We start from the raw sequence: 25,960 nt of genomic DNA, 5'->3' as shown, positions 1-25,960 counted from the left end.
GGGGTGACAGTTTGTGAGATAAGGTGTCAGTAGCCACCAAGACAGAGACAGGCGCACCTCCGGAGAGAGCACCATCGTCTGACCCTTGATCCGGTGGGCCAAGTCATTCCATCTGCAGAGGGTAAGCCACTGCAGGGGCTTTGAATGAAACTGAGCGTATTTCACCATGTCGAGTGTGGGCACCATGGATTCTAGAACCTGCATCACCGAGTGTATGGACAACCGTCGACTGCGGAGAGATCTGCGCACTCGCAGTTGCAGCAAGGAGGTCTTTTCTGGAGTTAGGAAGCCTTTCTACTGATGAGAATCCAGAAAGGCTCCCAAATGAACCATCCTTTGATAAATTGGAAGAAGTCCTCCCTAATTCCCTCACAGCCACCCGTACGCTTGTAGACAAACGATAGTCAGGCATAGGTGGTGGTGAAGCACCTCTGCAGAACCCGCTAGCAAGAGGTCATCCAGGTATGGCAGGAGTCGTACACCCTGACTCCCCAGATGGGCTGCCATGACAGCCATAACTTTTGTAAAGACCCTTGGAGCCGTGGATAGATCAAAGGGCAGCGCCCGAAACTGGAAGTGTTGGTGCAGAATAGCAAACCATATATAACGCTGGTGAGAAGACGTTATGGGGATATGTAGGTAAGCATCCTAAATGTCCAGTGATACCATGTAATCCCCAGGTTCCATAGCCAGTATGATAGAATGTAGAATTTCCATCCTGAACTTGGGCTGAGGAACTTGTTCAAAGATTTGAGGTTGAGGATAGGCCGATGAGACCCATTCGGCTTCTGAACCAGAAACAGAGTAGAATAATAACCAGTCCCTCTTTAGGACTGGTACAATTACCCCTGATTTCAGCATGGACTCTATGGCTTCCGGGATCTGCAAGGCCTTGTTCTTGTCGGAAGGACGGCTTGTACAGAAAAACTGGTGGGGAGGTCTCAGTGGGAATGACAGAGCGTATACCTGAGAGCCACTTAATTTAACCAATCATCCTTGCTGGTTTGACACCAGCACTGGGGGTACTGAGTGGGAAGCCCATCCCATCAGGCTGAGGGTTTATCCTCAGACTTGGAAGCAGGGCGTCTTGCACTCCAGGCTTGTTTCTTAGGCTTGATGGTAGTTATGGTCGCAGATTGCCTAGGGAAAGACTTTCCTTTGGGTTTTCCTTGAGGACAAAAGGACCGAAAGGAAGAGATTCTAGCCTTGGAAGGTGCAGATGCTGATGGCAGAAATGCCGATTTAGATCTCCCCAGTGTGTCTACAATTTTGTGCAGGTCCAGGCCAAACAATATCTCCCCATTGTAGGGCAAGGCCTCCAGGCCCTTTTTAGTCAGCGTCTGCCCACCAGGAGCACAGCCACAGGGAGCGGCGAGCAGACACAGCCACGGCCGATACTCTGGAGGTCAGTAGACTGGCATCCAAACAAGTCTCACCAATATAAGCAGCCGCATCTCTAATGTGGCCCACCAATGACCTCTGAGTCTCAGGAGCCTCCTTGGGCAAAGTATCCTCCAGAACATTTGCTTAACCTTCTATTACCTTAGCCATCCATGAGATAGCCATGGGCGGACGGGCAACCGCTCCAGAGTGAGAATAAATTGATTTCAGTCACATCTCCACCTTCCTATCTGTAGAATCCTTCAAGGAAGAAATGGAAAGCATGGGCAGCGTGGCACTTTTTATTAAGCGAGTAACAGGAGAATCCACCACAGGAGGTGATTCCCACTTCTTACAGTGTCCCTCAGGGAATGGATAACATGAGGCCAATGCTTTTGCGGCTGATACCTCTTACCAGGTGCTTGCCAAGCCTCCGCCATATGATCTACCAGCTGATCAGAGAGTGGAAAAACTGCCGAAGTCACCTTTACCTGTTTAAACTAATGGTATTTGGATTTAGGGGCAGGAATGTCATCCTCTATATCTAGTATGGATCGGACCAGCCGCACCAAAGCCGGAAAATTAAAACTTGATTCAGGCTCCACCTCCTGTGAAGGGGAATCAGAATCAGACGCCTCATCCACTTCCCCATCATCCGACAACACTGCTGTGTCTGATAGCTGTGTAGACTGTGACGACAATACAGGGCGTTTAGATGCCTTCTTAGGTCTTTCATTCCGCAACATGGTCTGAAACGCCGAAGAGGGAGGTGCCAAACTCTGAAATGAACTAGAGAAAACATCCACCCAGGGTGTATAGCTTGTGTTAGTCCCTTCCAGGGACTGACAGACTGTTGTGATACCGAAGGGGATTGCATATACTGCGGAAATCCCTGGTAGGGAGTTACAGACTGTGGAACAGGAGTAGACTGCAAACAATGCGGGATACCCTGAGCGGGAAGGATGGTTTGTTGAGGTAACCCCATATGGGGTAAAGCAGCCAGGACCGCCAGGCAACCCGCAATAGAGGCCAGGATCTGACAAAATTCGTCCAAGTGGTATCTTGTCCCGTTGTTGAGAGGGTTGAGGGGGATCGGTATGAAATACCGCCGGACGCTGGAACCCGGCAGTGAAGATCCCGATTAAGTATATTAACCATTTACTAACTTAAACCCCTCCCTAACCCTCCCTTAGCGGTGCCTAACCCTAACCCCCCGCTAAGTACCTAAACCAAGCCCCCCTTCCTCACAGCCTAAACCTAAGTCTTCCGGGGGGGGGCCTAACCCTAACCTCCCCCTGGGGGTGCCTAATCCTAACCTCCCCTAGCCTAACCCTAACCCTCAGTCCCCCCCAGGAGCCCCTAACCTACTCCCCCCTGCGGCTGTCCGCGCCCGCCTCCCGGCTTAACTTCGATCGGTATGCCAGGCGTCGGGCTCCCATATGCTGGTAACCTGCGCTTTTCTTTTACCCGCACCTACCTAGTCTGATCCAATAACGGGAATTCAGACACCTAATAAAGAAGCTAAATATAAAATCCTAAACTTACCTAACTTCGTGCCCCTCCTGCAGGCATTAAAAAATAACAGGAGCTAGGGGTAGGGTACATAAGGGTGGGGGAGTTTCAGCAGTTAACTATATTAGTGCCTACTCCTCAGCCTCTCCCTCATATACCAACGTCAGTGTTCACCAGATTAGAATGAAAGAGAAAGTAGCAAGCCCAAAACAGTCAACATTTTTTTTTTATATTTGATTACCAGGTAGCACAAAATCCGAAATTTTCATATGTTACTAAAAGCAAAAATTACTAAAACCATAAGATTACACTGTCCATACCGAATTTAAAATTGGGATCTCAATCTTAAAACATCAAGGAATAAACAATTTTTTATTTTTTTATTTTAAACCATAGATTTTGGTCAATCTAAATTTAAATGTTTGAAACTGTGACCTTTGAAATGTTGACTTCCTTATACCTAGTCATATGGTATATCAAATTAAAGCTTGTTATGTTTTGAAGAAAATTTGTTTTTTATATGTCCGAGACAATTATTATTTTGTATGCTCGCAAGTGCCACAATTTGTAGATTGTTGACGTTTCACACCCTTATAACTCAGAAACTACAGGAGATTTTTTTTTTACTATTGAAAAAAAAATATATATATATATTTGAGACTCTTACAGACAGTAATAAATGTGTGCAGAGAATAAAAATAAAATGGTAAGGTCATTTTTGTCCTGGATCACTTGACATGGAATAATTTTAGAGCAGGAGTGGGCAAAATGTGTCCTCCCAGGCAATTTAGTCCAGCCCGTCACCTTCCTCCATACACAGCATGTATGTTTCCAGCTGCACTAACCTGTGCAGTTCAGATGTCAGGGTCTAAAGGTGCGTACACACTACACAATATGCTCCCTGAGTGATATCGTGTAGTGTTTCCCCGGCAGGCTGTGCTCAATGTCGTTCGTGACATTGAGCACAGCCGCTGAACGATATCATTAACGATATCGTTCAGCGCCGGGCTCTCTCCCCCATTCCCCAACATGCAGTAACCTGACGAGGTCGTCAGGTTGTGCTGCATGTTCAGGCGATGGACAATGTCGGAAACGACCAGCGGGAGTGCGCATCACTGGTCGTTTCCGACATAAAAGTGCACGATTTGTGCACGTTTACTGAGCGATTGCACGATTACGATGTCGTAATCGTGCAGTCGCTCAGTAATATCGCCCAGTGTGTACCTACCATTAGACGTGTTGCAACACTTTTTTTTTTTTTTTTTTTTTAAACTTGTCTTTGTTTTTCAAGAAAGTGCACAAGGCAAGCACAAGAAACGTCCATCTATACACAAGAAGTGCCGTACATACAGTACTAGTCAGAGAAGAGCAAAAATGCATGCAACACTTAGAAAACAACATAAATAAAAATATTGGGGGGAGTGGGGGGGGGAAGCAAGTGATGTGAACTAACAAATGATGTAGCACATACAAAAAGCAGACATAGGATCAATTAGGGGGCATTATCCAATTTTCTGTAAAGGTACCATGTCGTATTTTCAAAAAGCTTCTACATGTGAGATTGAGTCTGGGTATCCCACCGAGTAATAAAAAAATCCCATTTCCTAGGAAACCACACTACCCCCTGTTCAATAGCAGGGACGGTGGCTTTTCTATCAAAACAAAGTAGTTCCATAAGTAGCCGTGTAACAGTAGATAACCTTGGAGAGGCCCATGAGGTCCAGCTGAATAAAATAGCTTTCACAGCCACAGTGACCATGGTCGTCGTGCATGGTCTGATGGTATACGATCACAAAATACGACTATCAAAAATACTATTATTACAAATTCAGTACATTTATTATTAACAGTTATTTATATAGCGCACACTTATTCTGCAGCACTTTAATATTTGGTCATCCACACCGGTCCCTGCTCCAGTGTACACATACATATACACTAGGGTTAATCTTTTGCCATAAGCCAACTAACCCATCAGTAGGTTTTTGGATTGTGGGAGGAACCAGAATACCTGGAGGAAACCTTTGCAAACTCCACACATATAGGGCCCTGGTGGGAATAGAACCAAATACTTTAGTGCTATGAAGCAGCAAGCTAATCACTGGGCCACCAAGCTGCACAACACTGGGATTTAGGGGGAGATGTATCAAACCTTGGAGAGAAATAAAGTGGAGAGAGAAAGTACCAATCAGCTTATAACTATCATTTTTCAAACACAGCCTGTAAAATTGCAGTTAGAAGCGGATAAGTTGGTACTTTATCTCTCGCCAAGGTTTGATATATCTCCCCCTTAACTATTCTGCACCAGCCATCAACTGTTTGAAAATGGGAGTACCCATTGCCCAGCATTTGTCTACATATTTAGAAGTTACGTGCATAGCGCAAACATTTCCCCTTGATGGCACCACAGCATGGGAAGTTTAACGGCTTCCGCCATTTTAGCCATATGGCTCAGGCCCGTGGCTTCAATGGTCATTATGAAAATACGTATTTAGAAACAAAACTTCCAGGGACAAAATGTCTGCAACTACTGTATGGACAACAGGCAACTATGCCGATGATGACGTATTGAGAGGTCTACTTACTACTTCAGTGATGACAGGCACTCTTATTGTCCAAGATACAACAACAGCAAAAATCCCAAGTGTAAATCCCACAACATCTGTATTTTCCTTACAAAAAAACAAAACATAGGTTATTAAGTCTTTCATCCAGTGAGGTAGTTCAATTAGGCGATAGTTGCACAGATGTGTTGGAGTATTATTTGTCAATATTATCCTCACAGCAGCTGCCGACGAGACCCAAACATTTTACCTTGTAATATTGTTACTTATTTAAATGCAGTCCATAGTGGTAAGGCTATGTAACCAATAGTAGGTGTACTATTTGTCCATTCATTTAGACAATGTGACTGTACATACAGTACACAAGATACAAATAGAGAAATTGCACAATAGATGAATGAAATAGGTTACCAATACCACTTTCACACTGACAGCAATAACCTGGGTTATTTCACGTGAATGCGCAGCAACACAGGTTATAGTGCAGCGACCTGGCATTTCAACCCAGGTAACGAGCAGGGTTGAACATAGGTTGAACCTGGTTCGTGTTGCAGTGTGAACGGGTAACCCGGGTCTATGCGACCCGGGTCCTGTTCACAGGATAGGAAGAGCTGGCGCTTAGAGATGATCCGCTGGCTCGGCACAGGATGGAGGTGACGTCATCGGCCCAGCAATAAGCCGGGTCGGGCCACCAGACTGAAAGGGGTCTCACCCGGGATGGATCAGTGTACAAAATCCCGGTTGCGAACCGGGAATGTGGTGTGAAAGGGGTATTACATGCTCATTCTTTACGTTTGCCATACAATGGGAGAGCTTCTAACAGTTGGTTGGTACTTTATCTTTCTCCAAGGTTTGAAACATCTCCCCCAATATATGTAAAAACACATAAAAACTGCTGCTACTACTCATAATAAAATTAAAAAATAATTCTGGATACATTAATGATGTGGCACTAAAACGTAAAGAAAAATTATATGTCTATAGTTTATTACATTTGTAGGGTATTTACCTACAGGCATTGAAACGATGCATCTAACTTGTGGAATACTGTACATCCCAAAGAAATAAAAATCTATTTTATTCTACATGTCCATACTCTTTTGTACTTGTGTCTGTGTGTGCTTGCATTGAAGCATGATTGTATTGAGTTTTTCTTGAACAATGCTTATTCAGTTTCCATATCACCACACTTGAAAATGTACAGTATATTCATCTCTTTGGGAGCACATTGCATACATGCCCACTAGGTGGTTACACGAGCTGTTTAATACGTGACTTCCTACAGGTTGTTTCACTTTTGGAGGCCCCAAGGCACCGCCCACCACAGACACAATATACAAGTAAAGCAAACATAATTACTGGAGAGATGCCAACACACATTCAGTTGGAGAGTATAATGGTGTACTACAATTATACTATTTTAAAAGGGTGTTCCAAAAGGACTCCACCTGAAATTATCTAGTTATCAGCACTGTGTCTGTACAAGAGTACTAGAAATAAATTTACATTTCCCCCACTTCGGCCTTATTTGCACCCCCAGTACAATCACAGTTCTGTTTACCCTTCCCCCCCCCCTCCCCACATAGAGATAGTGCATCACTCACCCACCCAATGTGTCAGTGGTTTGTTTATTACTATTACTTTAAAACTTCACGAATATAATGGGATTAATTCACACTTTATACGATTTAGATTGAGAGGGGCGGGTTCTAGCTCACATCTAAATTGCAGTGTAAAAATAAAGCTGTGCAGTATTTGTGGGCTACATGCAAATGGAGGCAGTATTTACCAGGCATGAAAAAATGCTATTTGCACCCCCTGCATTGCAACATGGCTTGTCCAGGTGCTAATTCAATCATTTTTATTTGTCTCAACTCAGTATCACAGCCAATGTAAGGAAACTGCTCTCCCTGCGAGTGATTAGCCAGGCATTTAGTTGAAGTCTTTCTTGTCTGAACGACTTCTCTGGGTGAAGGTGATACTGCGTATGCACACAGTATCAATTACCGCCACCAGCCGGATATGCTGCAAGACAGACATTGGAAGATCCCTCTCTTGCTTGTAAGCCTCCATAGGCATAAAGCAGTTTACACCATCTGAACATGGTGTAAACCAGTGTTTCCCAAACTCATTACTCAGAGAACACTAAAGCTGGCCATGCACCAGCCCAACTTTTCTCCAACCATCCTACTAGTTGGTTGATTGGAATGAAAATCCAGTAATGTACGGGAACAAATGACAATCAGCATACCCTCCAACATCTTTCAGTTGCGATCCGGTACAGGGGCGTGGTCATATATAAAGGGGGCGTGTCCACGGGTACTGAAGGCTGGAGGCAGCTGGCCCTGGTGGTAATGTCAGCGTCTGCTGCCAAGAACTACGGCGGACGGAGCCACCTGTCACTCAGCAGCGCTGTGGGAGTCTGTGTCCCCGCAGCGCTGCTATAGATTTCAGGAGATTGTACTCATCTGGTACAATCGGTACAGCGCCTGTTTTGCCGGTACAGACCATTAAAAAACGGTACTGTACCGGCCACATCGGTATAGTTGGAGGGTCTAAATCAGCAATTTGCTCCCAAACACCAGAAAACACGGAAAAGGTCATTCAGGGAAGTTGGTTACATCGGTTTGATTTAAACAACTGTCTGAACAACAGCTTTCATCCCTTTTCCAGTGTTTGGGAGCAAATGGCTGATTGTCATTTGTTCCCATGCATTACCGGATTTTCATTCCAACCTACCAACTAGTTGGATGGTTTGATGAAAGTTGGTCTTGTGTATGGCCAGCATAAGAGTGGATGGTTTCCATTTTTCCTACTTGGTGCACAGGTGTAGACATTACTGGCTGACATTTTAAAAGATCGACAGGTGGAGCCAATTATTTCACTTGCGATTCTGTGAGGAGACCTGGAAAACATGCACTGTTTAGAGCTCCCTGAGCAATGAGTTTGGGAAACACTGGTGTAAGCTAACAGGGCCAAACTCTGAAAACCTTTGCTTTCTGGAGCTTGGTACTTGGGGCTGAGATTGCAGTCCCTCATTGATAATAATGGGGACTGCGATCTGCAGTACTAGTTAGCACTCTGCCAGAGATTTCTGTGAAATCTTTTGACCTCTCCACCTGCAGCCCCCAGCCAGTCCCGGAAGCTGATGCTGTGCGCATGCGGAGTGTCAGCTTCCCCTGGAAAAGTCTTTCACTTCAGTGAAAGGCTACTCCGAAATGCCAGGGATATAACTCGTGGGGACAATGGTTACCGCAAGGTCCCAGTAGTACATAGTCGGTATATTTTCATTAAAAATGACAATAATCATGGCGAGTTGGATTGTCAATAATCTCGACTGTACCGCGATTATTAATACATAGGCCCCTTAGTACAAAGCTACAATTCATAAAATTATGCAGAAACTGCAGTTTTTAAATAATTTTATGAAATAGCTTGATAAATAGGCCCCTAAACCCACAAATATCTTGAGAAATTACTTGGTTAATATAGCATTGAACAGGAAATGAAATATTTATGATATCTGCAAATGATAATGCAAACTTTCTTCTATCTAATATAACTTTAAAACTGAGGGTTTTTTGCTTGTATGTAAAAGACAAAAGTATTTAAAGAGAAGCAAAAGTTTAAAGGCTCAGTAAATAGATGTACATTATCTTTGTATTCTTTATGTTTGTCCTCTATTGCTATCTTAGATGTTCTTACATAATAAATACAGTATAGTCTTTGCATGTCCCTTGATAACAAAGTTTCATTGTGCTGTAATATAGACTGGACTCCTGCCAGACACAAGGCTTTGCGTATTCACTGATGCATCAATAACAATGGCTGCAATGTTGAGATAGATAATTCACCAGCCTGGTAATACCACATATTAAAAACTCTATAACAAGAGATCAGTATACTGGACACAGGATGAATCTTCAGTTTATTAAATAATGTTGACAGCTGCATTAATGGATGTATGGCTGAAAGATGAAACCAAACTGCTCCAGATGTGAAGCGAATGATTAAAGGTTGTCGAATTTCAATTTTTATGAGAGAATAAATGCATGTTGTGTTCTCTACAAGATATTTTTATCAAGCAGGATAATAAATATGAGACTTAGGGGCCTAAGTATCGGTATACAATCGGGAAGCCGGCTGCCTTAATACCGGCAGCCGGCTTCCCAACTGTCATATCCCAGCGAGGGATGAAATGCCGGGTGTCTAGATGTAGACGCCTGACATTTCCCCAACGCCGGGAGACAGGCGTCCGGCATCCCGATCGAAGAGATGCCGGACACCGCGAGCGGACAGCCGCGCTGGGGGTGGGGGGGGGGGTGTTTAGGGCACTCGGGGGGGGGACTTAGGGTTAGGCACCCCCCCGGGAGGGTTATGGTTAGTTCAGTGTTGGCTAACCTTGACACTCCAGCTGTTGTGGAACTATATATCCCAGCATGCCCTGCCACAGTTTTAGCGTGCCCTAATAGCAAAATTGTAGCAGTGCGTGCTGGGTTATGTAGTTCCATAACAGTTGGAGTGTCAAGGTTAGCCAACACTGGGTTAGTTAGTACTTACCTATCCATGATCAGGATTTCCAGCACTGTCGGGCTTCCGCTGCCGGGAACTCTGCTGTTATCGAACCGCCGGCCATACTGATTTCTATGTATCAAGCCGTTTTTCACATAAAATTATGCAGAAACTGCAGTTTCTGCATAATTTTATGTATCTATCTTATGTACTAATAGCACAATGCAGGAGATTTCACAGAAAACTCCGGCAGAGTGCTAATTAGCGCTGCAGATCATGGTCCCCATTATTATCAATAGCGAAGCTTTTCACAGTTTAGCACCGGTAGTTTACACCATCTTCAGATGGTGTAAACTACTGTTTGCCTATGGGGCCTCCTGGTGCAGGAGAGGGATCTTTCAATCTCTCCCCCGCAGCCCCGGGCAGTTCCGGAAGCTGACGCTGTACGCAGGCGCAGTGTCAGCTTCCCCCGGGAAAGTCTCTCACTTCAGTGAAAGAAGTCTCCTATATTCCAGGGATATAATTCGCGGTGACAGTGGTTACCGTAACCACTGTCCCTGCGAGTTCCCTGTAGTACATAGCCGGGATATTTTTATTAAAAATTAAAATATCCCTGGCGAGTCAAGTACATAATAATCGCAGCAGTACCGTGATTATTAGTACATAGACGCCTTAAAGTTAAATCCTAGTATGGATCTAGGATTGTAGAGAAACTATGACCATAAACCTCCGCTACCTTACATACCAAGTGTTCCAACACTCCTCTTGTAATCTAAGCAACTTCTGTTTCATGTCCTTGTATGTAATACTGTATTGTTTGTGTCATTATAAAGCACTGCTTATTTTTGTAAGTTCTATATTTTTTATAATAATCATATTATTAATAATAATACAGTTCCACCATTGTTGCCAAAGAAGCCCCGATGTGCATTCCAACAAATGGTATTGTAGGAAATATTTACAATTCTTCCTGAAAAGTTTGGAAATAAATGGATTTTGTACTGCTGCACAGTTTAATTCAGACCAATCCAGATAACGATTATCGGTATTAAACTAGAAATTATATTTGCAATTGATAAAGCTTGAATACATAATTTCCAATAATTAGTATTGAAATATATTTTTCTGAATGTCTTTGAGAAGGTTTTTAACGTAAAATCAGACGTGTTTTAAAACAAGATGCACAATAAAGAAAACACTGAATATATCAACAATGTCTTTGTTCTATAACAGAGCACTGATCAGCAGAGGCACAATATTTATTCCTGCCAAAGATTAAACATCACACTCACTACTTTGTCTATACAGTTGTATGTACTAAGTTGCAGAGGATAATTACCTGCAGAGCTGTCCCCAGCAGCCGTCTATGGGGAGAATGCAGAACTACAGGTGGATCGTTTACAAATAACGAGTAATACCCCAAACTTATACACAAAGAGAGGGACAGAGCAGGTAAGATAGGCTTCAGTTGTCTTCGTGCTCTGGAATTCCGGCGACCTACAGAATAATTAAAAAAATATATGTTTATTCTGAAATTCTTGTAAAATATTTCATAAAGTGTACCTGTTAATATCTACTGCTAATATGACCTTCATAAGTGTTTTATATAAGTCCTGACAGTAAGGCTACATTTATTCAAAGTTATTTTCTTATACTCCTTTTACACCAGAGCCAAAACCCGGGTTATTACAGGGTTAACCCAGGTAGCTCCTTGGTGTAAAAGGGGACAGGGTTGGATTTCCGGGTGGAGTGACCCGGCAATCCAACCCAGGTAACTTGCAGGGTTTAACACGGGAATAACCCGTAAAACCCTGCAGTGTAACCGGCGCGATCCAGGTCAGGGTGACCTGGATCGTGCCGCATGCCTGCCGATTGCCCGCCTTCAGTGGCGCTTGGAGAGGATGTCCTCTCCAAGCATCCACTTCAACGCTGGAAAAGCCGGGTCAATGTAGACCCGGATCCGGTGTGAACGGCGCTGACTCGGGAATATCCTGGGTCGGCGTCAGGGAAATTCCGGGTCTGAATCCGGATTGGAACCCTGTTCCAACCTCCGGATCAGACCCGGAATTTCGGTATAAATGCGATATTACATACAAATGTGCATACACATTTCGTGGATACACTGTTTTGGTGATAAGTCTAACTGAGTTAAAATCTTCTCCTAGTTTATTTCAGATAAATATTGTTATATACATATATATATATATATATATATATATATACATGCATACATTCTAATCATAAAAAAAAAAGATAATTATGATTAAACTGATTTTTATGATAGCTTTGTAAGGCAATGTAGGTTTCAAAAGAGCGGATTGTAATCAAAGAAACAACCGGATCCATCTGGAATGCAATTGAGTAAACAATTAGGGATGTCTGCGATGAGAATAAATACCACTTTCAGACAGAAAAAAATGGCAAAAACCCCCAGCTTTTACCCGGCATTTCGCCATTTTCGGTCTGATACACTTTTCACACAAGAAAATGAAAATCCCGGGTAATTCACTTTTACCCGGTAATTTGCTAAACAACCCGGGATTTTTCCCTGTGTGAAATGGTCAACCCAGGACTTAATTCCCCGGTCTACGACCCTGCAAAAAACCAAGCTCGGAGACCCGGTACATTAGTCCCGGGATGACCCTTTCACACAGGGAAAATCCTGGGTTGTTTAGCAAATTACCGGGTAAAAGTGAATTACCCAGGATTTTCAGTGTGAAAGGGGTATAATGGACTTCCAGAGCAAGTCACTTTCCTTCGTTCATAGTGAAACGCGTCAATGGTTTGCCCTGTATTGCCCTGCACCAGCCCTTTGGTGAGCCGATCAGCAATTATCCAGAACAGACACATGGGAGTTATAACCAGCCAATGCCTGAGCTTTAGATGAAGTGGCTCCTTATACTGTTGGCACCTACTACTAGCATGCATGCAAATGGACACAGACATCTTCAATTGACCACCAAAGCTGTAGCAAAGAGGGACCTCATATTGGGAATTCTATCACCCCGACAGCCTCTGACCGTAGATAGAATATAATCTTGGGGTGACATACTGGAAACAGCATTAATATCTCATTTTTAATCAAGCACCTTATGTTATTGAATAGAAGACGACTCCTCAACCTATTTATGCATTTCTGTATGTTTCACATATTAAAGTGTGTTGTGTTTTGAACAAAATACCGGTTTCTTAATAGTAGCTATTCTGTTGACTAGCGCAGTCTATTTTTATCTTTTATATACACATTACTTTACATCCGTACACCTACACGCATTGCGCTTTACTGGGAATGCTTTGTAACAGGGGTGCTATGATATGTCAACATGCAGAATGTCGATATTCCTTATGTCGATATGTTCTGAATGTTTTCATTCAGGATTATATACAGCCTAAAACTAATTCTAATTGCAGCCTAACCTAACTCTAACTGTAGCCTAACCATAATTCCATGTGTCAATATTGTGACTGTCAACATGCATTTTGAAAATGTCAACATTATGGTGTCGGCATTTTCATTGTCGACATCCTGACTAGAACACCTTTGGAACACTTATGATTGACCGGTTATCCGATGCAGAATGCTCTGTATAGGATGCAATAATAAATCAGAAAACATCCATCACTTTAAAATCTGTCCCAGGGGTGATGGAGGGGATGCAGCTGCTTTGGGGCCTGGAGGTGAGAGGAGGCAGATTCCTGCCCGTGTACCCAGAATTAGCAGTAGTTCCATCATCACCGAGTCATTGAACGGACTGTATATTCAACAATTTTTTCTTGCTGGGAATTCCCTTTTTTTTGGGACATAAATAAGGCCTTATTATTGAGATTTTTTGCAGTACGCTTTCAAGGTTTAATGTTTTAACTTTTCATAAATCTGTCAATTATTATGTGTATAAGTTATGACTAAGACGGGATAATGTGGAATAATTAATATGTGTATTATGTAATTGTTGGAAAGCCACTTTTGAACAAATGTATTGATCTGACATTTCTCATATATGGGATTATATTGAGTCTTTTTGACCATTGTCATGATTTAGGACCATTCCTTATTGTCACGACTAGGGTTTCTCGGCATGGAGGTTTGCGGTCCTTATCGGTGAGGGCGCTGTGGCACAGTCCTTCTGGCGGGGGAGCAGGTGTGTGGAGACTGGCACTGCATGTACGCAATGTTGGGCCATCCTGGCAAGGGTAAGTCTAGTGGCGTCTCGGCGTCACAGCGCCACCATGTTTTCTTTGGCCATGTGATATAGCAGGCCAATCGTCTGTGGGTGACCTGTTCTCTCTGGCCTATCACGTTTCGTTACTGGGTACTTAAGGGTGATTGGAGCGCCCTGTAGTTGCCAGTGCAACGTGTTCACAGCATCAACTGTGAGAGGGAGTTCTCTGCGCTCCTGTACCTTAGATTTTTGCTCCAGTGCTTGCCCTAGCTCCTTGTCAGCCTCCGGCTCCCTGCATAGCCTGCACCGCTCTGCCTTGCACTCCACTGGAGATCAGTCCCGCCCCTTCCACCAGACTCACTCCTGCCTGAACCTGGCTCCTAAGTTAACCCATTCCTGCACAGCCATCATCACAGCATTACCAGATTCTCCTTTCAGCCATAATCACAGCATTACAGGATTCTCCTTTCAGTCATAATCACGGCATTACCGGATTTCCCTTTCAGCCATCATCACAGCTTTTCCGGATATTCCTCTAAGCCACTATTCAGCATACCAGGATATCCACTTCACTCTTACAGTCTATCTGGATTCACCTCATTCATCTCTGTCACTGATCTGGACATTTGTTTATTCCCACTCACTACAGTTCCCTCCTGCCACATATATTAGTTTGTTTATTACTGGACTTTAGTTTATCTTATTGTTAATGTCTACCAACATTCACATTAAACAACCCACCTTTCAGTTTAAACCTGTTCTGGTGTCTACTCCTGTTACCACCCCGGGTCCACAACAAATACAATCTCTAACACTTATTTTAAAGGTATTACTAATTTTAAATAATTAAATTCTTCAATTCTAACCAACTGATAGCGCTTTCTTCTTTTTTATGGAAGGTTTTTCATAAAGATATTTTTGTCCTAATTAGTCTCCTTAACAAAATTGGGGACATTGTTAGATCAAGCTATAGACGAATAGTGAGAAGTTTAATTACGTCCACCATGTATATACCATCTCACAAGTATAGGTAGTCTTTAATATGGTAATAAAACATATAAAAAAAAAAAAAAAAAAAGAGAGACCAGATGCCCCATACAACCAATATGGTAATAGTACACTCTAAATACAAATAAACTTGTTACAATAGTTACCATAACATGACATGATGTTTCTTTGTGAACGGTAATCAGTTTAAACCAAAATAAATAATGGTTGCAGTAGTGAATGGTACATTTTCTGTACTTGGAGTGAACTGGAGATATAGTACCTACTTGATTTCACTTTATAATTGAAGTTGCATGCTGGGAATAATGTTAATATAAAGTGTACTACATCTGATAATGCCATATACGCCCCTGTGATGACCTATCAAAGCAAGAAAAAAAATCAAATATAACAAACTGAATTTACCCATTAAAAATACTTTATATTAAAATATCTAAATATTTATACAAATATTAAACTAATAACTTAGTGTATGCTATTTAGTCCTGGCATATTATTAAATGTATTCTATACATGGGTCACTAATTACATTCACATATCTCAAGTTATATCAAAGTATGGCAATATTTACATAGAAGTGGATTTATAGGAGGAACAATAGCTTTATCACATCAGTTTGTCTTCTATTTTATGTTAAGTGGTCCATTTGGATGCACACTTCTCTGGACCATATATATTCACTTGTTTTGTCTTCACTATTTGCTGAATAAATTGATTCAGTCATATTGCAGAGAGCCACTTGGCTCCACAGCATTGGATTTTTTGCTAATGTGACCAGTGGTGTAGCAACGTTTCATGGCACTCAGAGCCCCCATCACCGCTGCCCACCCAAACACAAACCTGTCAATCCCCCATCCTCCGTTGCTTTTAACCTTCAGCAGCGGCGTAGATAGAGAAGCTGGAGTCCGACCCTGCAGCTATTGCTGCACTCATGGGCATCAGAACGGCCACTGCACCGCAAGGAGGAGGAGTAGGGATGGCCATCAACCATCTATTAGTTAACAAATATGGATGGGTTACTACCTATGGCTGATAGTTTTGCCAACGATTGCAGAGAGCCAACGGTTTTCTGACATCAATGGCACCCTGATGGTTTTGTTTTACCGCTCATGAAATGGCGCTTAGACCCGCCCCCTGTTGGCCGAATAGCTCCGCTCCAGTTTCTGATTGGCACGCGGCTTGCCGTGCACCCGGCAGTGGTGGTCATCGAGTGGTGCAAACCATTGATGGTTCACCACAGATGGTTATTGTACCATCAATGGTTATCACCAATGGCACAATCGATTGAAAACCACCGATGACCATACCTAAGGAGGAGGTGTAATGTGCGGTCTTTAAGTTAAAACATCGCACATTACACCACCTCCTACATGCGTTGCAGTGGCTGTGCAACCTATTGCTATAAAGCACAGCACGACCGCCCACGGCCACCGCTACAGTCCCTGCGCGGAGTGCGTATCCCCCTTCCCGTCCCGACATAAAATCGTTCCGACGCCCCTTAATGCACCTCCCTATCATTGATAGGCTAGAAGTTAGGTTTAAAGTGAACTGGGCTGGGGGACCTTTGGTGTCACAACCACGTGACCTGCGATGGTAGGGGGAAGGAGCAAGGTTCAAATTGGGACCCAAAGTGTACACTCGTCACGCTTCAGGCAGTTTACTATTCCCTCTCTATGTCCACATGGATAGTGCTCATCGGTCTTGCCCCTTCCCGTGACGTCACAGGTTCTTCTACCCACTCGGATCTAGCCTCAAACATAGGCTAGGATCTCAGGGACCTCCTCACTGTGTTCCCTGCCTATCAGTGAATCATAAGCTGCAATCCAGCATAAGAGCAGCGTGGAGGAAAGGGGCATTAGGTGCAGTAGATGCAACTGCTACAGTATATTTACTTCTCTGCACAGCTGAGCTAAGCAGGGAGGTTATATTGGTGTCTGCAGAGAGCCCACTGGGTGTCCGTCACTCGGAGTATGAGCTCTGGTTGGTCCACCCACGCTACACCTCTAGCTGTGGCTAATTCTTACATCCTTTTAAATGGCATTTAGTGTGAAACATCATTACTGGACAGGTCTCCTTTCACAGCAACGTCCATACACTACTTTATGGTACATACCTGGATGGTGAGCTGCTTTGACAAAAGGGCCCCAATTGTATTACACATAGAACCAAAAAATCCATAAACATTCCAAAATATTGATTCTTCATGGCTGGATTTACATTTGCATCTTAAGTATAACTGTCTGAAAGATATATGAAGAATGAAAAGGACATTGTTAGCATTATTGAGGCAAAAGTGGAATTTAGATATAGTAATAAGTTTATTGATTTATGTAATTAGTGGAGATATATCAAAGCTTGTAGAAAGATAAATTACCAACCAATCAGCGCCTGTCATTTTTCAAACACAGCCCGTAAAGTGACAATTAGGAACTGATTGGTTGGTACATTATCTCTCTCCAAACTTTGATACATCTCCCTGAGTTACTTAAATCAATTAAGCTGCTCAGAAGATTTGATTGTGGGTCTTTGTAAACAAGTGGTGAATTAGAGATGCAGCTGGTGGGCTGCGGCATTAGTATAAATTCTCAGTACCACTGCGTACACAGACACAGCCGCGATGGGATGAGCGTCCACCTCTGCATCAGGCTTACAATGTGGAAAGTGCGCCATGAGTAAACATTACTATATAGAAAAAAAAAAAAAAGAAGGATAACACAGCAAAGATAAGACAACAGATGAGAGGTTTTGATGGAATTTTGTTTAGCTAATTTTGGAGCAGAACATTCTGTTTTGTAGAGGTAAGAAATTCTTCCAAGTCTGCTTTAAATTAGCAGAAGTATAAATAAAGCTGTGTCAATAACTATGTCATTCTGCTCTGTAATGTGGGAGAAACATAAAGGAAGGCTGGAAAAAAAATAATAGAAGAAATTCCACACAGAGCAGCGAAAGGCAGAATTCCTTTAGTAAAAGTGAAGAACTGCGTGTCCAAATACAGAATGAGGCAAATATTCCAAACAAACTGGAAAATATTGCACATCTCTACAAGAGCTCCTATGAAAATGTAAATGTCACTCTAGACCAGGTGTTCTCAAACTCGGCCCCCAGGACCCCACACAGGTCACGTTTTCCAGGTCACCCAGCAGCTGCACAGATGTATTCATTACTACTGACACATTTTAAAATATCCACAAGTGGAGCTAATTATATCACTTATAATTCTGTGAGGAGACATGGAAAACATGAGTTTGAGAACCTGTGATCTAGACCACAGGTTCTCAAACTCGGTCGTCAGGACCCCAAACAGTGCATGTTTTCCATGTCTCCTCACAGAATCAAAACTGAAATAACCACTGCTCTAGAAATGTATAACTATATCTCACAGGTTCTCAAACTCAGTCCTCAGGACCCCAAACAGTGCATGTTTTCCATGTCTCCTCACAGAATCAAAACTGAAATAACCACTGCTCTAGAAATGTATAACTATATCTCACAGGTTCTCAAACTCAGTCCTCAGGACCCCAAACAGTGCATGTTTTCCATGTCTCCTCACAGAATCAAAACTGAAATAACCACTGCTCTAGAAATGTATAACTATATCTCACAGGTTCTCAAACTCAGTCCTCAGGACCCCAAACAGTGCATGTTTTGCAGGTCTCCTCACAGAATCACAAGTGAAATAATTAGCTCCACCTGTGGATTTTTCAAAATGTGTCAGTGAGTAATGAATACACCTGTGCATCTGTTGGGTGACCTGGGAAATGTGACCTGTGTGGGGTCCTGAGGACAGAGTTTGAGAACCTCTACTATAACTTATTTTAATTATAGGAGGTCTGTTGATTCAATGCTTACAAAACTGTAATGTGCTCTATTCTACTGAGCAGAAGCTTCTATGGACAAAAAGTTATTATTGAAAGTTTGTAATAAAAATACACACATACATCTATCTTTCTATATAGCAATATTACATTTTAATTGTATTTGTTGTCAAATCCATTACTTAATGACCCTTAATTAGGTCTCCAATGCAGGAGCCTTAACAGCCAGGTATAGATTGGTCTTGTGTGCGAGTTGTTTGGGGAATTGTGGGAAAGGGGTTGCAAAGAGACCAGCAGCAGAAACTAGGAATGGCCATCGGTATGTTACCATCGATGGCTAAATAGCAAGTAGACATCGATGGCTACCAACCATGCAACAGATGACCATCGATGGTTTCTCCAACCGATTGTCATCCATGTTTTCTGACTAACTGGCCTGTGGGCCAATCAGAACCTGGGGATGGGGCTTTGCGGGTGCTGGGGCCGGAGATATGTTCCGTGTCACGGCAACTTGTAAAAAAAATAAAACATTCGGTAACGCTTAGACATCGATGAAGGGAAACCATCTGGTTCGACATCGGCCATAAACCATGACATTTTTATTATTTTAGGGGCTCGGTGCAGATACAAATGACAAAGACCTCCCTTTATCTCTGGCCCACACAGCAGCCAAATCTATAATTGCACCAATGACAGCAGGCTACAGAGATTTCCTAGAGCAGTGTTTCCCAAACTCTTTCCTCAGAGAGCATCAACAGTACATGTTTTCCAGTTCTCCTCACAGAATAACAAATAATTAGCTCCACCTGTGTCAGCCAGTAATCAGTGCTGGATTAACCATTAAGCACATGCTTAGGGCATCAAGGGAAGTGGGGGGCACCACAGAAATTATCCACTGCTGGAATTACCATTGACCATATGGTGCAAAACTACAAATGGTGCAGCTAAACCAGATTCCACAAAAATGGGCTATATACACAATAATAAAATAGTAATACTAGGGGTTAAGGATATACATTAATCTTAGAATACAACTAAATTAGAATCTAGTAACTGGTAAAATGCCACAGTGTCCACTGAGGGTCACGTAATCATTCTTGTCTTGGTCATGTTGGCTGTTCTGTTCAGCCATCCACTGAGAATTAAGAGCGAGTTCAGCAGCGCTCAGTACATTGTCGCAAGATTGGTAAGGGGTCCAAATTTGGAGGTTTTTTTAGGCCCCCATACATCAGCAATCTGAAAACCACAATTGAACAATTTGAAGATATATTGCACCATGTTAGGATTTCCCAATCCAGCAATCTGCGCCCATACATTACAGATCTTTTTCAGTGATTTGCAGATCGATTGCAGCAAACACAGATCTGACAATCTTGAAAGGCCCATCATTTTACTAGTAACGGTCTGAAAATCTGCTGATCATGTCCATACACTAGCAATTTACAGCCCCAATCGATCTGTGAAATTTTAAAGGTGCCCATACATCTGATCGCGTCGCAGGATTGCGGAAATGCCGATCTGCCGGGTGGAAATTCTGGCCGACCAAAATAGAAGTTCCGTGATCCGTCGCAGGATCACTGAAATATTACATGTTAAATGTCCTCGATTTGACGATCACGATCATTTTTTGATCGCGATCGACAAAATCCAACATGTTGGATTTCTGCGATCCCGGGTTGCAGCATCGCTGGATCGTGGCAATCCATCGCTGATGGATAGGCCCCACAACATGTTGGACAATCTGATTTAACAATTCCAATCACTTTTTGGTTGCAATCTGCGATCTGTGAAGCCCATACATCAGTGGTTCCCAACCACGGTCCTCAAAGCACACAAACAGTCCAGGTTTTAAGGATAGCCATAGTTAAGCACAGGTGACTTAATTAGTACCTTAGTTATTTTGATTTAACCATCTGTGCTGAAGCATGGATATCACTAAAACCAGGACTGTTAGTGTGCCTTGAGGACCGAGGTTGGGAATCACTGCCATACATTGTAGATTTTTATACACAATCGATTGCAGAATTGCCACAATCGATTACTGATGTATGGGGGCCTTTAGATCCTCAATCCGGCCCTGCCAGTAATGAATATACCAAATTAGAAAAAAAAAAATGAAACCATGCACCATTAGTGCTCCCTGAGTAATGAGTTTGGGAAACACTGTCCTAGAGCACAGGTTCTCAAACTCGGTCCTCAGGACCCCCAAACAGTGCATGTTTTCCATGTCTCCACACTGAATCAAGTGAAATAATTAGCTCCACCTGTGGACCTTTTAAAATGTGTCACTGAGTAATGATTACACCTGTGCACCTGCTGGGAGACCTGCAAAACGTGACCTGTGGGGTCCTGAGGACCGAGTTTGATAAACACTGTCCTAGAGCATACTATATATGGGATGTAGTCACCATCCCGGCAGTTGGGTTGCTGGCGCTAAGAATACCGGCGCCAGAATCCAGAAGGTAAGTATTAGGCTCTAGGGGGAGGGTTAGGGCTCTCATACATTTACAGACGCCCGCGGGATCCAGCGATGGGATCGGAAAAGCAGATATGCCAGTCGGCGGCCTTCAATGTTCCGCGATACGTCGGGTTAGGCTACTTACTTCAGGAGTCGGTATTCTGACTGCTGGGATCCTGTAGCCAACCCCTATATATTAGATTCACTACTGCAAAGTTTATGCAAACTAATGCACAATTGTAGTTAGTGTGTCCTCAAGGACAAACAATCTGAAATGAGTTAACATTTGAAGGGAGTGCCCAACGTTTTATGATATTGGTTTGTGCAGTATATACACCGAGAATTTGTATTAAATATATGGTTTTATCTGTGGTGTTTCCGCCTGTTTGTCACTCAGATCTATATAATCATCCTGCATTGTGTGGTTACTCTGGTATGCAATACAACTCTATTGTGCTTTTCTCTACTTTGGATAATACAATGTATAAAGACTGAAGTTTTGTTTTCTACAAAGATCACAAAGCTCATAAAGGCAGATAGACAGTGCTTGCATTAGTATTTTAGGTATACAGTCATATTGTTGTCAGTGGCAAATAGTTAAAATGTCGACATTAGCATTTGGGTAAGAATTAGGCATAGGCTATGGCAGTGGTTCTCAAACTCGGTCCTCGGGACCCCCACACAGTTCACGTTTTGCAGGTCACCCAACTGCTGCACAGATGCAGTCATTACTCACTGACACATTTTAAAAGATCCACAGGTGGAGATAATTATTTCACCTGCGATGTTGTCAGGAGACCTGGAAAACGTGCAATGTTTGGGGTCCTGAGGACCGAGTTTGAGAACCTGTGGGCTATGGGGTTAGGGCTAGGCATACTTATCTAAAAAAACAGTGTCCACAATATGACCATATGTCAACATTACAAATATAGACTTAATATACAAAACCCATATTTATACTCTACAGTATATTGTCACGTGAATCACTAATAGCTCAATAAACATTGCGACTGTCGCACTGCAATATAAGCACTATCCGTCCCTGTATATGTGTGCGCACCGGCAGTGACTCCACTCAGTACCCCATTCTTTCCAGATACCGCCACATTAGGCATCAACGCTTTAACTACCATTAGAATGTTGCTAGAGCCCCATTCCTCGGTGCTTCATCTTGCACACTAAGTTAATGACCTAAGCAGAGCACTGACTGGGCATAGTAAGAGAAAGGGAGCATTACAGAGCGGTGGAGGTGAGCCAGAACAGACAGGACAGCAGCCACAGACCGAACGACACACAGATCTTCTCGTCCGCGAAGCAGGTGATCAAGTAGTCCCAGCTCCACAGTCCGAAATTAGAGTTCCGACCGTCCTCCACGCTGGCATTACGGACCTTATCCATGCGTCTCCGGGAGCCTCACGCCATGGAGACTGGATGCCAGCCCATGTTTAGTCGTGTGATCGCACAGTCCTTAGCAGTATATATCTATATCGTGTCTGTGTAACGTGATTCCTGCATGTTGTGATCACATCAGTTACCTGTGTGTAGGTGGTGATATGTGTGTACACTGCGGGCAGCACAATCGTATATAAATGTCGTATATACGTCCCTGCATAGTGCAGGACATAAAGTGCTGCAGGCTCCCGTCCCAGCCCCACCCTGAAATCAGGTGCAGCAGGAAGTCTGTCCCTCTCACCTGCTGCTCATGTGAGACATGGCATTGCAATCCTTTTCTAGTTCTGCGGCTGTAAATGCCAGTTTTCTACAAAACATTACCGGGTGTGATTATATTTTAATTGCACGGCCAGGGCAGAAACTAGGATTTTTGTCACCTGGGGCAAGACAGTAATTTGACATCCCCCTGCTAATTCCCCCATAGTAATGCCCCCTGTAGCAGTGCCCCTATGGTAATGTCCCTGTAGTAGTGCCGCTTACACAAAAAACCCCCAAAAAACAATATTTACCATAAACCCCACTACTACGTCCGCCGCCGTCCGGTCCGCCTGGCTGCTCCTCGGAACTATGGGAGAGAAGTCATGCCGTCTCTCCCATAGTGCCCGTGGGGAGAGCCGGAAGCTGGAGTTCAAGAGAGAACTCCAGCCTCCGGCTACCGAGGCGCTGCAGGGAAGGAGCCAGACGCCCGCTGGTAATAAAATCTCATCGGACGTGGCACAGGGCTGGAGGACACTGGCAGTGTTGCACGTGCTCCTCCAGTCCCCCCCTAGATGCGGCCCTAACACGACTAAGCTAATAACGCAATCAAATCTTTGTATAAAATACAACATATAGTATGTTGCAATGTAGTCTAATATTTAACTAGAGCAATTGGAAATATTTTTATAATTCAATACAGTGGATATGCACGCCCCTATGGTCACATACGACGTCGTCAGGTTTTATGTGTTACACATCAAACCTGACATTAGCACATGCAGTGTAATGGAGTGGAATAAGTTCTGATGTGTACCCAGGATCCGATGGGCCGACACATCGCTCAGTGTGTACCCAGTTTAAGTTTTAATACTACATGTGCCCATGGGTGTAACTACCATAGGTGCAAAGGGTGCAGCTGCTATGGGGCCGAGCCCATCTTCCTTATCAAGGTAACATGTGTTGTGTACATTTTTCACCATTGGTTGGTAGTACATAGGGGCCCTTACTAACTTTTGCTATAGGGCCTTCTAATGATGTGCCAAATGAGTGAAATGTTTGAAACTTTTTTTTTGCCTCATTTCAAATTTGATTGTGGGGTTTTTCACTTTTCCAGTGAAACTCCAACCCCGAATATACCCAGTAGACTGGCAAATAGCAAAGTGGAATTTTGCATTGCAAAAACATTACACCTCCACAAAATGGCCTGTTCCACTGTGAAACTACTCTGCAGCTTTGCTCATCTCTAATGGGGAGCAATCAGCATTAGTACATAGGAGAAAATCTTAAACGATATCGTTTAACGATAATCGTTCAAAAAATCGTTGTGTGTGTATGCAGCTTTATGGTGCATACACACGGTCAGATTTTTCCTCAGATCTGAACGATAAAGGTGCATACACACACAACGATTTTTTGAACGATTATCGTTAAACAATATCGTTTAACGATAATCATTTGTAAAAATCGTTCACTTTCTGAGTGAAACGATGAACGATTTTCGTTCATGCGCGTTCACGTTTGTAGTTTGTAGTTCAGTCAGACTTGTCAACTCAACGATTTTCAGTAAGGGAATATGCAAAAATCGTTTGTAGTTCTAGAAAATCGTTCATTTACTATGTTCATTTAAATGTAATGAACAACTTTAGTAAACGATTTTAGTTCATTTTTTCAAGGGAGAAAATAGTTTACTAAAATCGTTCATTAACTAAATCGTTGTGTGTGTATGCAGCTTAACTATTGTAAAAATCGTTCATATCTGAAGGAAAATCTGACGTGTGCAACGATGAAAGATGCGCGTTCCCGATGGTCAGATAACGATATCTGACATCTGATGTGTTTACAGTCAGTTTTGGACGATTTCCATTCATTTTAATACAGTCAAAAATCGTTCATCTGACATATCTGACCGTGTGTATTCACCATTAGCTATACCTGTGACTGTGAGTGCAGGAGATGGATCATATCAGTGTGGAACATTACTAAGGAGAGACAGAGGGCAAAATTTACGAAGCCGCTGCTTCCCGGCGGGTTGCAGGTACATATTTAAAACGGCACCCGGAGTCAGTGTAAAGGCCAGCATGCTTTACACTGCTTCGTGACAGAGCCTCCATCTCTCTGTGTCCGAGCCCTTTGGCTGATCATCATAAGGAGATATATGGCCCTCACACTACTGCCACTGACCAGTGCAAGTAGCAATCTTACCTTTATTTTCATTTCTCCATTTTAAATCATTGGTATTCTTTTCTTGTGTTCCATATTTTGTATCTTCGGGAGTACATGTTCTGCGCTGTTTGTAAGCACATGTGAAGTAACGGCAGCCGCTAAAACTTTTTGGGTGTGTAAGCCATCCTGATAACTTTTGTTATGTATGCGGTAAGTTCACAGCAAAAAGTCAAAGAAAGTCTATTAGGGCTTTGAAAAAGGCAGCTTATAAAATGTACTTGCTATTGGTGACCAGGATAAAATGTGGGCACCCCACCTGCGTAACTAATCTGACAGAATGGTTGAAAGGATGCCATTCATTGTGCCAATGGTAGGTATGCAGTCGGGAAGCCGGCGGACCTAATCCTGACAGCCGGCTTCCCGACTGCTTAATCCCGGCGAGGGTTAAATGACAGGCGTCTAAATCTAAACGCCCGGCATCCCGATCAAAGGGACGCCGAGCGCGGATAGCAGTGGTGGGGGGGGGGGGGGTTGGTTAGGTTTAGGGTTCCCAGTGGGGACTTAGGGTAAGGCACCCCCCAGGGAGGTTAGGTTTAGGCTAGGGGAAGGGGGGTTAGCATTAGGCACCCCCGGGGGGGACTTAGGTTTAGGCGGCAGGGAAGGGGGGGTTAGGTTTAGGCACTTAGAGGCACCCTTAATGGAGGGTTAGGGGGTACAATTAGGTTAGACATTACTTAC

At 43.2% G+C, this 25,960-nt stretch overlaps 1 protein-coding gene across 6 annotated transcripts in view; it reads right to left on the bottom strand.

Moving 5' to 3' along the window:
- The window catches only part of TMEM44 (transmembrane protein 44), a 54,663-nt gene extending 31,527 nt beyond the window's left edge, over window positions 1-23,136 (bottom strand). Inside the window, exons 1-5 of one of the 6 annotated variants that reach the window (XM_088444751.1) lie at window positions 23,103-23,136; window positions 17,250-17,376; window positions 15,403-15,496; window positions 11,308-11,465; window positions 5,478-5,564 (exon numbers count right to left, since the gene is read on the bottom strand). In XM_088444751.1, coding sequence (XP_088300877.1) covers window positions 5,478-5,564; window positions 11,308-11,465; window positions 15,403-15,496; window positions 17,250-17,376; window positions 23,103-23,122 — 486 coding nt within the window. In that variant the 5' untranslated portion in view covers window positions 23,123-23,136. Of the gene's footprint in view, window positions 1-5,477; window positions 5,565-11,307; window positions 11,466-15,402; window positions 15,497-17,249; window positions 17,377-17,738; window positions 17,808-22,469; window positions 22,585-22,646; window positions 23,053-23,102 lie in introns of those variants that run through there. The other 5 variants (XM_088444748.1, XM_088444747.1, XM_088444752.1 and 2 more) reach the window with 5 other exon arrangements.
- Between the last annotated feature and the right edge of the window lie 2,824 nt (window positions 23,137-25,960).

The sequence above is a fragment of the Taudactylus pleione genome, unplaced genomic scaffold (assembly GCF_031769625.1).
Source record: "Taudactylus pleione unplaced genomic scaffold, aTauple2 ptg000372l, whole genome shotgun sequence".
In the NCBI taxonomy this organism is placed as follows: Eukaryota; Metazoa; Chordata; class Amphibia; order Anura; family Myobatrachidae; genus Taudactylus; species Taudactylus pleione.
The sequence above is the reverse complement of the archived record's forward strand: the minus strand, read 5'-3'. Positions and strand labels throughout refer to the sequence as shown.